The sequence below is a fragment of the Lemur catta genome, chromosome 1, assembly GCF_020740605.2.
Source record: "Lemur catta isolate mLemCat1 chromosome 1, mLemCat1.pri, whole genome shotgun sequence".
Classification (NCBI taxonomy): domain Eukaryota; kingdom Metazoa; phylum Chordata; class Mammalia; order Primates; family Lemuridae; genus Lemur; species Lemur catta.
Genome location: NC_059128.1, coordinates 110130207 through 110147580, shown reverse-complemented (window position 1 = coordinate 110147580; position 17374 = coordinate 110130207). Strand labels below are relative to the sequence as shown.

The 17374-nt window shown below is 45.4% G+C and overlaps 1 protein-coding gene across 5 annotated transcripts in view; it reads right to left on the bottom strand.

Annotated features, from left to right (window-relative positions):
- Positions 1 to 17037, bottom strand: part of ILF3 (interleukin enhancer binding factor 3) — a 28336-nt gene extending 11299 nt beyond the window's left edge. For 2 of the 5 annotated variants that reach the window (XM_045545877.1, XM_045545885.1), the window contains exons 1-5: positions 16847 to 17036; positions 4573 to 4665; positions 3973 to 4202; positions 3642 to 3819; positions 889 to 1036 (exon numbers count right to left, since the gene is read on the bottom strand). In XM_045545877.1, coding sequence (XP_045401833.1) covers positions 889 to 1036; positions 3642 to 3819; positions 3973 to 4202; positions 4573 to 4575 — 559 coding nt within the window. In that variant the 5' untranslated portion in view covers positions 4576 to 4665; positions 16847 to 17036. Of the gene's footprint in view, positions 1 to 888; positions 1037 to 3641; positions 3820 to 3972; positions 4203 to 4572; positions 4666 to 16846 lie in introns of all 5 variants that reach the window. The other 3 variants (XM_045545859.1, XM_045545867.1, XM_045545894.1) reach the window with 2 other exon arrangements.
- Between the last annotated feature and the right edge of the window lie 337 nt (positions 17038 to 17374).

Sequence of the window (17374 nt, the reverse complement as noted above, 5' to 3'; positions counted from 1 at the left end):
ACAACAGCCATCCCAAGGCATCTGCAGCAAAGGGGACCACCTCCGCCCACTAGGTAGGACTGCCCTAGCCCCAGCCCGTGACAGAGAGAGTCCTGTTGGTCAAAGGTCCAGCGTCCCTAAATTGATAAACTAGAAGGGCTTTGGTAGTCGGAATCAGATGAGTCAGAACTGAAGGTAATGAACAGAACAGCAACAAGGGCGCTATGCCAGCCTCTGCTGCAGCCCAACTGGAGCGCTCATCTTCTCCGCTATCTGTACATCAGGGATTTGGATAAGGCCTGGGAAGAGGCACATGAGGGGCCCTGGGTGGACTATGAATGGTGAACGCATCATCAGCGTATTAGGTCCAAAGATGTGGTTTGGAAAAAACTCATACAATTTTTAAAACTTTATCCAAAACTCTGTATCAGCTCTTCGTGTTTCTGTCACTCTAGCTGATTAAAAGCGCCAATGGAAGAAGAAAAATGAGGCCCTCAGTTTTGCTGCAGCACAAGCTGTTTGTACAACTCCAACGTGATGCTCATGCAGAAACCGTCTGGTTGCCGTCATTTAAAAACCATAAAATTGCCAGGGACACACTTTTGCAAGGCCAGAGAATGGCTCAACAGAAAAACAAGTTTCACACTTATGTTTGAGAACATTCAAGGATTAAGATAAAAATGGTGCAATCCCCTATGAAAAGTGCTACTCACTTTTAGTGCGACCGTTTTGTCAAACTCCCAAGTACTCAATCAAAGCCAACGGGAGATGTGATCTCAGAGTAAAGGTGGTCAAATCTACACCAATAAATAGCCTTTTACCAAAGCAGTCTAAAACTGAATAGCACATTTGAATAGTGAGGGAACACCACCTTTTCAAAGTCCTGCGGGCCTGTCTCGGCCTCCCTACCTCCAGCTAATACTTTTTCCATTTCTTCTCTGACAACAGGGGATGTCAGGTGGATGGTCAGAGATAACGGAGGCTCTTTTGTGTTTTTTATCACAATGGCAGCATCATCGACAGATTGCAGTATTTCGTACTTGTCTTCTGTTACAGCCTAAAAAAGAAAATGGAACTTTCAAAACATTATCTTAAGGCAATCAACCATTTTATCTGGTCCACCAGATCCTGCAGCAGAAAGGCCAATTTCTTGGGTGTCATGTCCCAGGACTGCTTTTCTTTGGGCCATCATGATCTCCCTCTAGCTGGCCAGGTTGTGGGCCGTGTTCTGGGTACTCCAGAGAGGGGATGACTAACTGCAGTGAAAAGTGATTTCCATGGGAGCTTTAAGATATAATGGGGAAGAGTTTAGGAGGCAAGAGGAATTCGTCCTTTTGCCACTTAAGTAGATAACTCTGGATAAATCAATCTCATTAAGACTGAGGTTTCTAATTTGTAAAATGTACTTAACAGCATGACCTACGCCACAAGCTTCGAAAAGCTTTGATGGACACTGCACAGGAAGCAGTGTCCACTGCAGAGTGGGCAACCAGCCACTGCTATTTTCATGCCAGTATGAGTAGCCGGACAGTGTGGAATGAAAACCATGTGCAGCAAAAAAGTCTGTGTCCTATGATGCATAAGAGCATACACTCGCTGCAAATGCATGTCTACAAGGAAGCCCACAATAGTGTGATAAACAAAATCCAAGCTTTATTATTTCTGTTAAAGGAAACAAATATCATGGGGGGAGGACAAATGTATGAGAAAGTCTAAATTAGAATTTTTTAACCTCAGCACAAGTGATCTCCTGGGTTGGATAATTTTCAGTTTGCGGTGGGTAGGGGCTGCTCTGTGCATTACAGGGTGTTTTGGGTTTTGTTGGAGATGGGGTCTCACTATGTTGCCCAGGCTGTAGTGCAGTGGCTATTCATAGGTGCCATCATAATGAACTACAGCCTTGAATTTTTCAAGAGATCCTCCCCACTTGGCCTCCTGAGTAGCTGTGACTACAACGCAAACCACTGTACTCGACTATAGGGTGTTTAGCAGCACCCCTGGCCCCCACCCACTAGGTACTAGTAACAGTGCTCGTCCCCCATTGTTTCCAGACACTGCCTAATGTCCCATTGGGGGGGGGGTGTAAAAAAAAAATCACACGTTACAAACCATTAATGGAAAATTGTACGCGCATTCTTTTTATCTTTTTTTTTTTTTTTTTGAGAGAGAGTCTCGCTGTGTTGCCCGGGCTAGAGTGAGTGCTGTGGCATCAGCCTAGCTCACAGCAACCTCAAACTCCTGGGCTTAAGCGATCCTACTGCCTCAGCTTCCCAAGAAGCTGGGACTACAGGCATGCACCACCATGCTCGGCTAATTTTTTCTATATATATCTTAGTTGGCCAGATAATTTCTTTCTATTTTTAGTAGAGACGGGGTCTCACTCTTGCTCAGGCTGGTCTCCAACTCCTGACCTCGAGTGATCCACCCGCCTCGGCCTCCCAGAGTGCTAGGATTACAGGTGTGAGCCATTGCGCCTGGCCCCATTCTTTTTATTTTTAAGGAATGATTCTTTACACAAGTTGTTTTTCCTTTAGAAACATTTACAACAATTTGCTTCATTTAATATACTTGTTATAGATAAGGATAAATTAATTTAATAATTATTGGTAAAAAGAAAATTTTAGGGCTTCACCTTAAATAGCTCCTTGTCAGTAGCTAACGTACATTAGCTCCACTTTCTGATCTTTGTCCTGAACCTCAAAATTGTCAGTCACACACGACCAAATCCCTGCTTACATATGAAAGTGAATCAGGTTTTTCTTTCTAAGGAATGTGATTCAAGGGTCATCTTACTTTCTTCTTTTGTTTATCCTGTAGTTAAATCCAGGTGACTGCATCCTGAGGAGGCAGCACCTAGCAGAGGTTGACATCTCTCAATGCCCCAGAGCTGGGGGTCCCAGGGTCGATCACCCAGCTGCCCTGCACCTCAATCACACCTAGGTACTACTTAGGTAAGTAAGACATAACACAGGTAAAGAGCCTGTCTGGCCTAGGGGCTGGCTGGCATAGTAAACGTTCAATAAATGTCAGAAGCCACTATTTATGCATTCCTTTTGTTACGAAACAAATAAGTGGGTTTTTATTTATTCTTCTAAAAGATATGGCCTTGGTATGTCATCCAGGCTAGAGTACAGTGGTGTCATCATAGCTCACTGAGGCCTCGAACTCCTGGGCTCAACCAATCCTCCCACCTCAGCCTCCCAAAATGCCAGGATTATAGGTGTGAGCCACAACATCCAGACATAATGGGTTACTAAAAACAGATTTTGTTTTTATCCAGGTCTGATCAGGGAGAAAAAGTTAATGACTGTATTATCTATCTAATCATCCATCCAACACAGTTTGGATATAAAGTTCACACCCAATGATGACCTTGGCCTCCTGCACCCTGGTGCACAGTAGGCACTGGGTCCCTACTGGTTGGCAGAGCATTGGGTGCCACCATAGTGTGTCAGCCACTTTCCACAGAACCTCAGCAGCTCTGCGGTATCCTGCCTGTTACCTACAAGAAGGTATGAGCACACGAGTGCAAGTGGGAGTTTGGTGTGTATTTCCTAGTGCACGGCACAAATCGGGCATCTCGTCCTCTGCCCCATGTCCTTGACAAGCACATCCCACCCCCACCAGACCCCCACCCCACCATCGGCAGCGGTCACACTTACAGCGAGCTGGATGGCTAGGTTGTCAGCCACCTTGTCCAAGAGGGCAGTCGTGGGCTTCTCCTTACACAGCAGTACCAGCTCCAGATCCAAGTCCCCCTTGAGCAGAAGACCCTTTGCCACGAGGCCCACCCGCATCACGCCCCGCAGGGTTCTCGTCATGTGCTCAGTCTTCTGTTCCCTGAGGGACAGACCACAGCATGGCTCAGAGAGGAATTCGTTCTGGCCAGAACCCAGAGGCCCGTGAGAGGCTGGAGTTTCTTAGAGAGATGCTGACCCTGGCACTGGCTAGCCTCCCTAGACAGAAACTACCATCGCAAAACCTCACACTTACCCAGCCCCTTCTTTGCTCTCATCCTCCGGGGGCACGTCCATGCTGTCAGACTCGGCGTGCTCGCCACTGCCTTTTTCCTGCTCGTCTATCCAGTCGGACACAGCTTTGAGCGCCCGCTCAGTGTGCGACACCATGTTCTGGACTGCCTCCAGTTCCTCTTGCGTTGGATAAACGGAAGAATGCTTTGCCATCACGTGGCGATCGTCATTCACAAAAATTCGCATCGGACGCTGGAAGTGTGAAAACTAAGTTAAAAATGATGTAAAGAGAGAGGCAGCCCAGCGCTGAGCTTGTAAGCTGTAGTAACTCACAATTATGCTTTATGTTTTGCATAAAAATAAGACTGTACAAACACAACTGAAGGACTGACAAGGACAAGCCAGCTTAACTGCTATTCGCTGGGCACAGGGAGCAATGGGGCACTTATTTTGTATGTTTCCACACAATCCGGATTGTGCTGATACCACACATATTCTATTACTTTGTAACTCAGAAAGTCTAATGAAAATGGTAACAGAATCCAACGCTTCGGGGGAAATGCTACAAACATCTTTATACATGAATGAAGAACAGTATCTGGTGATTAAAAAAAAAACTTACCATTTTTACTCCTTTTTCTGTAGTGTCTGGAAATCAAACTTTATCTTTTCAAACTGTGACAGATTTCCTTGGTGTTATCAATACTTCAACTATCTATAAGATCAGAAAATCTTTTTAGTTCCAAATAATTCAGAGATGGACTAATTTCAGCAGCAAGAACGATGCGCAGCTGCCTCATGAAAGCGCCTGTTAACACAGCAGGACACATCTTTATTTCCAAGTAACCACTGCTAGGCCAAGGCATCAAACTGCTAATTATAAAATGCCCTTAAAATGAAAACAGCTGGTTTCTAGAAGCCAGGTCTGCCATCAGACCCCCACTACTTCAGATGGTCTTTTTTTTTTTTTACCTTTCTTCCTTCATTGTTTCTTGACATTTGTGTTCCAATTTTTATAAATATAAAACATAAAAACATTAACAAGCCTCCAAAAAAAGCTACAGGTAGATAACGTTCATCAAAATCTTGGTGTGCGGGGAAGGAAACGAGAGAAGGAGCTCCAGTCCTCAGGGGTAATGGAGACGGGAGTCAGGCACAAGGGAGGACCCAAAAGCCTCTGGAACACAGGAAGGCGAGAACCTCCTGCAGAGTGAGTATCTGAAATGTCAGGCAGACAACGACAACCACACTGGGTCCAGCTTTGTAGAGGCAGAGACAACTAAAGTGCACAACAGAAGGCTTCAGGACAAACGGAGCTGTAATTACCATTTTGATCTCTAAATAACATGCCGACTACAACCTACTCAATTCCCACTCAGTGCCAACAGTCTGGTCCATACTGAAATCTTCTAAATGAGTAAACAACATAAAAACTCCCATCAGCGTAATATGCAACAGATGAATCTACCCTTCCATCTAAACTAGTCACCAGCCAGCACAGCAGGCTCAAGCCTGAAAAGGTACAAGCTTCGAGGATAAACTGATAGGATTGGGCAAAACAAGAATTTCCCACAATGCTTCAGGACTACTTAGCAATTCCAACTGGAAATTTAAAGGTTCCAAAGTTAAACTTTAAAATCCCAGGGTTGAATGGTAGGTGATGCCCTTGCAGAGCCAGGCAATAAGACATGGCACAGTCAAAGGCCCCGTGATGGGGGTGGGGATGACAGAGGGACGTGAAGGGGCACGGGATCGGAGGGGTGGATGACCAATCCCAAGTGGAAGCTTCTATACAGACCTAGGCCTGAAACACTGCCTACGCAGCCACTAGCCACGTGGCCTTGAAAAGTCTCTATGGAGCTTCCTACTTATACCTGCAAAATGGAAGTGGCCCTTATACCTTCTGCAGGGAGACTGTGAAAATTAAATGAGCACAAATCCCACAGATGCTCAAAAATGGTAGCAGCTTCTACTGCCGACAGGACACACACCCCCAGGCTGCTGTACAGGCTGAGTGAGTCATCCACATGCCAAAGCGCAGCCTTATGAGAGAAGGGAAGAAACTATCATTCACTCAGTGAAGAGAATGATACTGTGGTTGTGTTTGAAAAGAATATCTTAATCTGTTCCATACGTATTTAAGACAAACTTATAGCTGAAATGATATTCCTGGTATTTGCTCTAAAATGCTCCGGGAAGCGCGACAGCGGTTGAAGCTGGTGATGGATTCATTTGTACATGTCTGAAAAGTTCTAAATTTTTTTCTTAAATCCGTAGTAAACTTAAGCACTTTTACAAAAGTACAGCCATGGCAAGTAACGTAAAAATTAAACCAAAGCTGAAAAAAAAAACCAATCACAGCCTGTTTTCTGGGACATGAAATAGCTCTGGAGCTAAATGGTGAGGAGTCAGCTATAGCTGACTGTCCTCATGCATCCTGTGTCACACAGCCACCACTGCTGGCCATGTCTGTGCTGGAATCTCACCAATCTGATCATGTGGGCTGATGTTTAAAATCCTATTTATTTATTCAACAAGTATTTAGCATGTACCTCTCCCGTGCCAGGTGCTGGGCACGATGCTGGTACAACGATACACAACTCAGCCAAGTCTCCAGCTCCCCCAGAGCTAACCATTTAATACACCCTGAAGGAGAAAAACTCTTCCTTCCCTGCAAGTCCAACATGGTGTCAGGAGCCCACACCTCAGTCTACACTTACCACCTCTCAAATTTGGCATCCACTACAAACATCAAACGTAGGGACACTAAACCAAGGTTCCAGGTGGCTAAGACCTTTTCATTAAGGGTTTTCTAAGATAGATATTGCCTAAAACCTGTTAAAAAGGAGCTGAAGCCCAGGACGGTTTATGTCTGTTCAGTCACTACATGATTCTAACATCTAAGTAAACCCCTTTTTATATGGGGGGAGGGGGAAGGAAGGAGCTCCTTGGAGAAGTGGTTTATTCCTCGCTTATGACAAGAAATACACCAGTGTAACCCTAGCACTCTGGGAGGCCGAGGCGGGAGGATCGCTCAAAGTCAGGAGTTCAAGACCAGCCTGAACAAGAGTGAGACCCCGTCTCTACTAAAAATAGGAAGAACTTATCTGGACAACTAAAAATATATAGAAAAAATTAGCCGGGCATGGTGGTGTATGCCTGTAGTCCCAGCTACTTGGGAAGCTGAGTCAGAAGGATTGCTTAAGCCCAGGAATTTGAGGTTGCTGTGAGCTAAGTTGACGCCACGGCACTCTAGCCCGGGCAACAGAGCGAGACTCTGTCTCCAAAAAAAAGAAAGACAGACAGATAGATACCAGGTGTGCCAGGGTCCTACTGTAGCATAAGAAAGCAAAGAAGGGCTAGAGACTGACACCAGCTTGTCCAGAGGACATGAGAACTCACTTGTGTGGGCTCCCACTGGCTACCTTTGGGACAACCAAAAAAATAATGCTTCCACCTATATAAAGTTCTAGAACAGGCAAAACTAATCAAAACTGGAAAAAAAAATGCCAGCAGTGATTGCCTTTGGGGGATGGTAGCAGAGATCATGTGAGAAAGGGCCCATGGGAGCTTTCTGGGGTGATGGTCACAGTGTACCTCTTAGTAAGGTTTGGGTGCATGCACTGGTCAAAACTTACTGAACAGGCCGGGTGCGGTGCCTCATGCCTATAATCTTAGCACCCTGGGAGGCCAAGGCAGGAGGATCACTTGAGGTCAGGAGTTCGAGACCAGCCTGAGCAAGAGCAAAACCCCGCCTCTACTAAAAAAAAATAGAAATTAACCACACAACTAAAAATATATAGAAAAAATTAGCCGGCCTGGTGGCACATGCCTGTAGTCCCAGCTACTTGGGAGGCTGAGGCAGTAGGATTGCTTCAGTCCAGGAGCTTGAAGTTGCTGTGAGCTAGGCTGACGCCATGGCACTCTAGCCCAGGCAACAGACTGAGACTCTGTCTCAAAAAAAAAAAAAAAAAAACAAACTTACTGAACAGGCATGGTGGCTCACACCTGTAATCCTAGCACTCAGGGAGGCCAGGGGGGAGGATCACTTGAGGTCAGGAATTCGAGAACAGCCTGAGCAAGAGCAAGACCCCATCTCTGCCAAAAATACAAAAAATTAGCCAGGCATGGTGGCCTGTGCCTGTAGTCCTAGCTACTGAGGCAGGAGGATCACTCGAGCTCAAGAGTTTGAAGTTGCAGTGAGCTATAATGAAGCCTGTACTCTACTCAGGGCAACAGACTGAGACCCTCTCTCAAAAACAAACAAACAAACAAACAAACAACTCACTGAAAAATATACTCAAGATCTGTACATTGTTTCAAAAGAAAAAAAAACTATAAATACATAAGTCTACTTATTATATACAGGGAATACTGCAGCAACTTTGTGCTACTTAGTTTGAAATGCGTCATAAAGTGACAATACATAATGAGTGCAATGCGCACTGTCTAGGGAATGGACATGATTGAAGCTGATTCGGGGGGGGGGGGGGGCAAGGGCAATATACGTACCGGAAACTTTTGTACCCCCATAATATGCTGAAATAAAAAAAATGCCAATAAATAAATAAATAAATAAAGTGACAGAAGAATGGAACAGAACAAGAGGCAGATGGAGAAATGTATGAAACACAAGTATAGTCAAACGTCAACGACACTCTCTTAGGCTGTGTTTTACAGATAGGTATTCACTGTAAAATTGTGGCACCTTTTTTGAATGTTTGAATACTTTCATAAGATGTTACAAAAATATAACTAAAACTGATGCAGCACGTTAAATTTACACAAATTCATAAGTCTATAGATACTTCCAAAAAAAAAAAAAACCTGATTTGCCACATCAGAAATGTTTATATCCCAACTTCACACTCTGAAAATTGTTAAAGGACTGAAGCTCGCCCCAGTGAATGCTGAGAATTTCTAATAAAAACACCAACTGACAGATTAGAGGGGGTCAGAAGTAGAAAACCACCCTTCAACCTCCAGGCAACAAGATATCACTGGGTCAAAATATCGCCCCTAGGAGAAAGTCTGCCCTTTTTCCCCTTTGCCAGCAAAGTAAATGTCTTTCCTCCTCCCCAAAACATTCGGCCTCATTCTTCTGATTCAGCCTTGTGGACAAGTGCCGAGTTTTCAGTAACAGATTCGACACAATGTGGAATATAAACACACTAAACAAAGCATAAAATAATACAGCAGAACTGAGACCAAATGTCATACCAATAAATGTAAATGGATTTTAATCACCTATTAAGGGGAAAAAACTTTTAGAAGCTATCAGAAATAAAACCAACAATATGTTGTATGCAAGAGACACATCTAAAACAAAGATTCTCAAAAGTTAAAAATGGAAGGATGGGCAAAGTTATACCAAGGAAATGCACACAGAAAAGGCGGCCACGTGGCTGGATTTAGTCATTCCACAATGCACACATATCAAAACATGTTGTACACCTAAATATAAATCATTTTTATCAATTTAAAAGATAAAAATTAAAATAAATTTTAAAAAATATCACCCCTAGCCACACACAGGAGCTCACACCTGTAGTCCCAGCTACTCAGGAGGCTGAGGCAAGGGATCACTTGAGCCCAGGAGTTCGAGGTTGCAGTGAGCTATGATCTTGTCACCATACTCCTGCCTGGGTGACAGAGCGAGATTCTGCCTCTAAAAATCACCATGTCAAAAATGCCTCCAGGACATGCACACACCCCCAATACACCTGTCTTCACATAAATGTCCTCCATGTAGGTGGTCCATCTGCCGTCTTCACTGGTAAAAACGAGAAACGTAGGCATCCTTTTGCTACAGTGGGCGTGCTCACTTCGTCTTCCTCTGCTCTGAGAGGCAGGCCCACAAAGGGATCCCTGAAGGACCTCGCTGGAACCTGCCTGGCTCTGACCACCACACTTGGCCTGTGTGGTGGTGTCCACTCATCCTTGGGCCCTCTTCCTTAGACCAGGCACAATGGCAATGCCTCCTGATTCAAGTGGACAAAGCAAGTAAGAGTACTAATTATCTTGACTAAAACAAATGTTTAAAAACTGGAATTATCACTCCTTTGGAGAGCAAGAAAACTGACCTCATTTGTCTATGTGAGCCCAGATCTGTCATCCAACCAAGCCTCAGAGAATTCATCTCACTGACTGATGCAGGCGTTTTCAGAGTGAGCAGAAACCTTTCTGAAAGGATTTTCAGTGAGGAACACTGCTGGCGAGAAGCCTACAGCACCCACCCACACTCAACACTCCACTGCCCCTACCAATCTAACTTTAAAAGAAAGCTGTAATGCTGAACAAAGCTGCTCCTGCAGCCCCGTTATGATTCAAACCTGGGCACCAGCAAAACTTGTTTCTCTGAAAAGAAACCCAATGCAGGAACAAGTGGTAAGTAAAGTATCAGGATTTTAAATGACCTCTGTGTGGTTTGGGATGTTCTAACACGCAGGGATCAGGTTTCTTTCTTTTGTTCCTGAAACCAGCCCACCCACAGCAGGCACACTCATAGAACCTTAACCACAAAACATTATGCTTGTGGTGCAATGGCCATCTTTCTGACTTCTTACTAATTACAGTATGAGGGTTAATGGCACTTGCTGTTGGAAAAGAAACATGCCCAAGTTTAGCATGCATGGATCAACAAACATTGGTGGAATTAACAGACATAGTGGCAACACCCTAAAAGGTATGGCCCCACCTCTCTTCCAGGGTATTTCATAAAATCTTGCAGCCCTCCTGATCGACTCTGAGGAATGGTCCTGAAGTGGATGTTTATCTTAGCGACCCAATTAGGCTGTGCACTTTATACAGACTCAACCCAGCTCCTGGTTTCATGACCTCTGGAGCCTGCCTATCCTGGGCTGCGAATTGAAACAATACACACATACTAATCTCTTGGTGACTCCTTAAACTTTTACATAGCCACATGATAAAGAACACATCGAAAATAATTTTTACACAGCAACCTAGCCAGGTGATACCAATCTAAAATCTGGTTATGGGATGTGTGTGGTGATGCGTGCCTGTAATCCTAGCACTCTGGGAGGCCAAGGCAGGAGGATTGCCTGAGGCTAGGAGTTTGAGACCAGCCTGGGCAATAGTGAGACTCTGTCTCTACAAAAAGTAACAAAAATTAGTCAGGCATGGTGGCGAGAGCCTGCAGTCCCAGGTACTCAGGAAGCTGAGGCCAAAGGCTCACTTGAGCCCAGGAATTCAAGGCCGTAGTGAGCTATGATCACACTCCTACACTCTAGCCTGGGTGGCAGATTGAGACCCTATCTCGAAATAAATACATACATAGTAAAGTAAAATAAAATAAAATCTGGTTATCACTACCACTCTAGAAATTTAAAGCCCCAACCCAAAGGCAAAGTCAAGTGCAATTCTGTTTAGTCTGCAACAATGTTTTTACAGGCCCAAACAGAGATGTCGAAGTTAGGAATAAAGATTTTAACAAACATTTTCAATCTTTACTGAGTCTTCTGTTTTTATTTATACTATTTCTAAGTGTATTTTTGGTGTTAAAACCACCTTTCTTGTTAAGAAAAATGGAGATGGTATATAATAACTAATTAAAAAGATATTTTCCTTCATAAAATAAAAAGTTGGCAAATACAGGTTGCTCCCCAAAATGTTTCTGGAGACCCAGGATGTGCCAGGCCCATTCATACTGTGAAGCACCAGCTAGTCCAAGAGACAGAAGCCTGGAGGCTAGGGTTTGTTCCTGGCCTCTCCAGCCTGGTAGCTGTGGGACTTCCAGCAAACCACTTACCTTTTCGGAGGTGGGTCAAAAATGAAAATCTCACTTGCCTCACAGTTGCAGATAGGAAGGATTGTAAGTGACAATGTAGGAAAAGTTTAAGGACTAATACTACAAATGAAATGTATTAAAAAGATTAATTAAGCTGCTACTCAGGAGGCTAAGGAGGGAGGTTCGCTTGAGCCCAGGAGTTCAAGACCAGCCTGGGCAACATAGTGAGACTTCGTCTCTTAAAAAAAAAAAAAAAAGGTTTAGTGCTCTTGGATGAACCAACAGAAACACTTTAATATCTGCCTATGAGAGTACACAGTATCACAGAAAAATGTTGAACACAACTCCACGTGGGAATTAGCAAACCTTTCCAACATGCTCTTCAGGCAGCAAAGGAGGCAGGGGTGCAGGAGGAGCAAACCTAGGAAACGTTCCCACACCTGGCTGGAGACAGAGGCAACCCTTCCCAAAACCTCGTGTGCAAATTTAATGTGTTTACTTCAATCAGCAGGTTTTCCTAGTTAAAAAAAAAAAAAGACCAACTCTCTCAAACGATGTTATATAGTAACAGACATGTGAATTATTACAGTAGTAAAGGGTACCTTTTTTAAGTGAAACATTTTTACTCCGAAATAATTACAGCTTCACATGCAGCTATAAAAAATAGCAGATCCTCTCTCTACCCAGCTTCCCCCAATGGTAACATTTTGCAAAACTGTAGCACAAAATCCTAACCAGAACACTGACAGAGCACAGAGCACTGCCAAGGCACAAGGATCCTCCCTGCTGCCCTTGCGGAGTCACATCCACCTTCGAACCTCCCTCATCCCTAATCCCCGGCTGCTGCTAATCCATTCACCATTTCTACCATTTTGTCATTTCCAGAATGCCCTAGAAATGAAATTGCAGAGTATGTAACCTTCCAGATCTGGTCTGTTTCACTCAGCAGGATGAAACATGGCCTCAAGTTTCATCCAAGATGCATGTACACCATTAGATGATTCTTTATTACTGCTAAGTAGTATTCTCAAGGATGGATGTACCACATTTTAATTTGCTATTCATTGGCTGAAGGACATCTAGGTTGTTTCTAGTCCTTGGCTCTAACCAATAAAGCTGCTATGAACATTTGTAGGTAGGTTTTTGTGTAATCATAAATTGTCATTTCTTTGGGATAAACACTCAAGAATATAATTGCTGGGCCATATGATAGCTGGCAGTTTAGTTTTGTAAGAAACTGCCAAAACTGTTTTTCAGAGTTGAAGCCTTGCGTTTAAAAAAAAAAAACTCAATCAACTTCAGAAGTGATTCAATTCCTCCCTTCTCTTCTGTCAGTTTGCACACACACTGCAAAGCAGTGGTCACCAGTGAGCTCCCACAGACCTCCATGGTTGCTGGCCAGCCGTTACTCCTTCCTGAAAGGATTCTGCACAGGTCACCCACAGGACAAATATTTATTAAGCTATGAGGCATCGGGCTGGGCTGCTTATTTCAATACTGGTGATATTTGGGGGTTTTTTTCCTCTTAATTATGAACACACAGCAATTATTAACCTGCAAAAAATCTACATGTACAACTGAGAAGCAAACCTAACCTGCAACATTTCATTCTTTAAAATCACTCCCAATCATAAGAGAAAGTACCTTAAAAGCAAGTGGCCTGGAAGATTGATTTATCTCCAAATAAGACCTTAATTACCCTTGAGAGCTTGAACCCCAATCTTAATGAAAATAAGGACAGCTGTTTGGCATGTTGAAGAAAAACTATCATGGACTTCAAATTGCCAGTAGAACCACCTCTCACTAATCACCTAAGTTTATAAAAATAATTTGAAGCAAATTATTTAAACACTTTAATAAAACGATACACATTTGATTTTGTGACTATATGTTCCTTGGTGATCATATATGGTCCACAAAAAATGATCCTTAGATAGTTAACACATTTTCCTTTTAAAACTACTAGCTACACTTTTAATTAAATTTCAACTGGACATGGCTTTCACTTATCTTAAAATAGCAGATGTTAAGCGTCCGAATTTCCAATTGCTATTTATAAGAGGATCACCTGTGAAGTGTTGCCTTGGAAAAAAATCTCACAGGGATTTAACAGATCATAAATATCATTAAAAATTTTTCAAAATCAGGCTGGGCAAGTTGTCTCACTCCTGTAATCCTAGCACTCTGGGAGGCCAAGGCAGGAGGGTAGCTTGAGGCCAGGAGTTTGAGACCAGACTGAGTCAAGAGTGAGACCCCATCTCTACAAAAAAAAAATAGAAAAATTAGCCAGGTGTGGTGGCGTGCACCTGTAGTTCCCAGCTACTTGGGAGGCTTACGCAGGAGGATCACTTGTGCGCAGGAGTTCGAGGCTGCAGTGAGTTATGATGACGCCACTACACTTTACCTGGGGCAACAGAGCAAGACTGCCTCAAAAAAATAAACAAATAAATAAATCAGTACACTGATGAAGCTCCCTAACACACACCTGGATATCCTGCTCTCACTATCTTTTCAGCACCAACTTGCCCTATATAATAATGCAAGGAGATCACCTACATGTTTCAGATAAAACTGTCAAATGCTGTAGCAGGACACTGAAGTCCACCTTCAATCCTTCACGGCCCCAACCCTCTTCACTCATTCACTGGGTATAGATTCCAGTGAAACCACTAGCTACCGATAACTCCAAACCCTTCCAGTGGAAACAAATCATATCTTCCTCTCCTAGGACTCTGCTAAGGGGGAAAAATATATATATATATACATATATGTGTGTGTGTGTGTCTGTGTATATATATATACACAGACACACACACACACATCTCCAACAAACAGAACCTAGAAAATCCCATTTCCTGCAAAGGTTCAAATAGGTCACAATTTCTGGGGCCAGACATGCTAACACTAAATGGTAACATTTACACATCTTTCAAAACTGCACAAAGTCAATTAACTTGCTGACAAAATGTAGCAGGGTGGCAAATCCAAGAGGTATAAATGAGGAAAGTGATCACGTCTCTGAGGCCATGAAAGGTGATCATAAGAAACTGGGAAGAAGCGTGAAAGAGGTAAGAGGGAGCCGCTCCAGCCCAAAGAAAATTTCTAAAGCCCTTTTCAAAAGTAAGAACACTTCTAACCCCACATCTTGCTAAAGCCTAAAGACACATAAGATGCTGTCTACTGTTTAGCCAAAGAAGGTGTCTTATAGAAGGCTTTTTCCCCATCAATGGCTCCACCTGTCCCTACCTGTAGGCCTTAACCAGGGAGCACAGTATTTGTGTGATCAAAATTAGCAGCTGCTGTCAATGTGGTATTTTGACAGTAAGAACTTGAGAACAATAACAGCTTTAGATTTCTCACTCAGGAATACGGGCCTCTAAAATTATCAAGAATACTAAAAGAAGCTAAAGGAAATTTTGCCTGCAGGCATTAGACAAGTTGTATCAGGAGAAAAAAAAAAAACCCCGCAAACAATTAGGCACCTCTCAGCTACAGAAAAAGGCTGTCCAAGCTCCAGGAAGATAGGGAGACTGATAAATCAGTGCCCAGTGCCGGCAGGACCAAGCGTGGCAGTCATGGCCAGCCACCAACCTGACCTAAAGAATACCCTAGACAGAACCAGCGCCTGTACAGATTCCATTCACAAATCCTGGGACCAAGAGCTACCCACATAGGCAAGAGACAGCTCTAGGGCAAAGACCCCACCACTACTGGATAGGGACAGTAACACCTCCCAGTGTCCTGGGGCCTTTCTCCCTTCTTTTCAGCTGTGAATGAGGCCCTGGTTCCCACACTTCATTCACAGTCTGAGCGGCTGCAGTAGCTACATCCCACGAGACCACACACAAAGCATCACACACAAAGCATAGTGGCAGCACTGTGAGCAATCCTTGGAGATTCCCAAATACCTGAGGAAAAGAGAGCTTGAAGTTCTAAATTTGAATCCTAACTTTGGAAGGCACTTCGTGTTCTCCCGTGGACCCCAGATATGCCATCACACCACTCATTTTTTAAACAGTAGAATCTTCAACAACCATAAAGGCAGATTCAGAATGACTGAAATACCTAAGCCCACAAAAGGAAGATTTAACACGAAAATCGATGCTTCCTCGCTGATCCATCACGCGGCAACTTATTTTGTAAATACTGATAAGAGATCACTTACTCTCCCCTCGTTTGGACACTGAGCTGAGAGACAGCATGCAGAGCACTGTACACCCCAAATAATTCATCCAGGCATAGGATTTACTGGGGCAGAACCCCATGAGTAGACAACAAGAATCCCAGTCACTCAACTACTTGAGAAAATATAGAAAGAGATTTTAAGCACCCACGTTTGGGTAGCAATCTTGGTATATTACAGTGCACCCAAACATCGCATCCCTTTGGGGGAAAGATACAAATCTTAAGCAATCTGAAAAACACTCAACATCAATGAAAATACCTAAAGAAAACACTAAAGAAAAAGAAACCTTAAACCCTCCCAAGTTTGAATCCTGTTCTGAGGGAGGCCTGGCTGACCAGACATTTGGGAACCTGGCGAACCCACAAAGGCTTCCCCTGCAATCCGCGTGGGTAAAGGGTTTCCAAGGAGGGGGTCCGCCTCTCCGCGCACTGTGAGGACAAAGGAGGCGACGTTTCCCGCCTCGGGAACGTGGGACCCTCCTGGAACCCGGGGCGGGACCGGGACCGAGACAAAGAGGAGGGGGAAGCCCCCGCCAGGATGTTCGGGGCCCGAGGGGGTGTGTGCTCCAGGCACGTGCGCGCGTAGCTCTGGCGCCGCAACAGACAAAGCCGGGCCCGGCGGAGGCGGCGGCCGGGGGCCCGGTGCGCGCTCACCCCCCGCGCGTGGCGCCGCAGCGGGCCGAGGGGCCGCGAAGGGGGGAGCGGATGCGCGCGCACTGGGCCCTCGCCGCCGCCATTTTGTTTCCTCGGCACAATGGGGGAGAGTAACGGCTGAGGGCGGGAGCGAGGCCGGCGAGACAGCAATGAAGCAGGCGCAGGGGCGGGAGGACCGGGCGGAGGCGGAGGGCGCGGGGCGCCTTCAGCCTCGTCACCGCGACCCCTCAGCTGAGACCGAGCTGAGGAGGAGGGCGGGGGGAGGGGCAGAGGCGGGAGCGGGCCCGGCCGCCACATTGACGCTTACCTTGTCGGCGTCCCCTTCCCCGACCGCCGCCGCCGCCCTCCTGCCACAGCCCGCCGGGGTGTCTTCCCCCCAAAAGCCACGCGGTACGCGCCGGGCTGCTGAGTCCAACTGCAATGGCGAGAAGAGGAGGAGGAGCCGGGGCCGGGGGCGAGCGAGCGGGCAGGCGGACGCGCGCGGGGAGGTGCGGGGGCACGTGACCGGCCGGAGCCCCGCCCCCTTGCCGCCGCGTTGCGGCTCGACGCAGGCCCAGCCGGAGTGGGAGGGCGGGGTGAACAGAGATAAGGAGGTGGATTGTGGTCACGTGAACAGGCGCGTGGGCGTTGCGTGGGCTGGTCACGTGGCGCCGGTCTCCTCTTTGGAGAGCTTAGCTCCATTATGTGACAGTAGCGAATTCCGAGTTCTGCTCCATGTGACGAGGGCTTTTGCGCCTTCCCTTGGCCGTATAGGTAGGTCTGCATCACATGATGAGGTCGCCGCGCTGGTTTGGCAATGGCGGTTTTTGAACCGCCCTTACCACGTGTCGCAGGG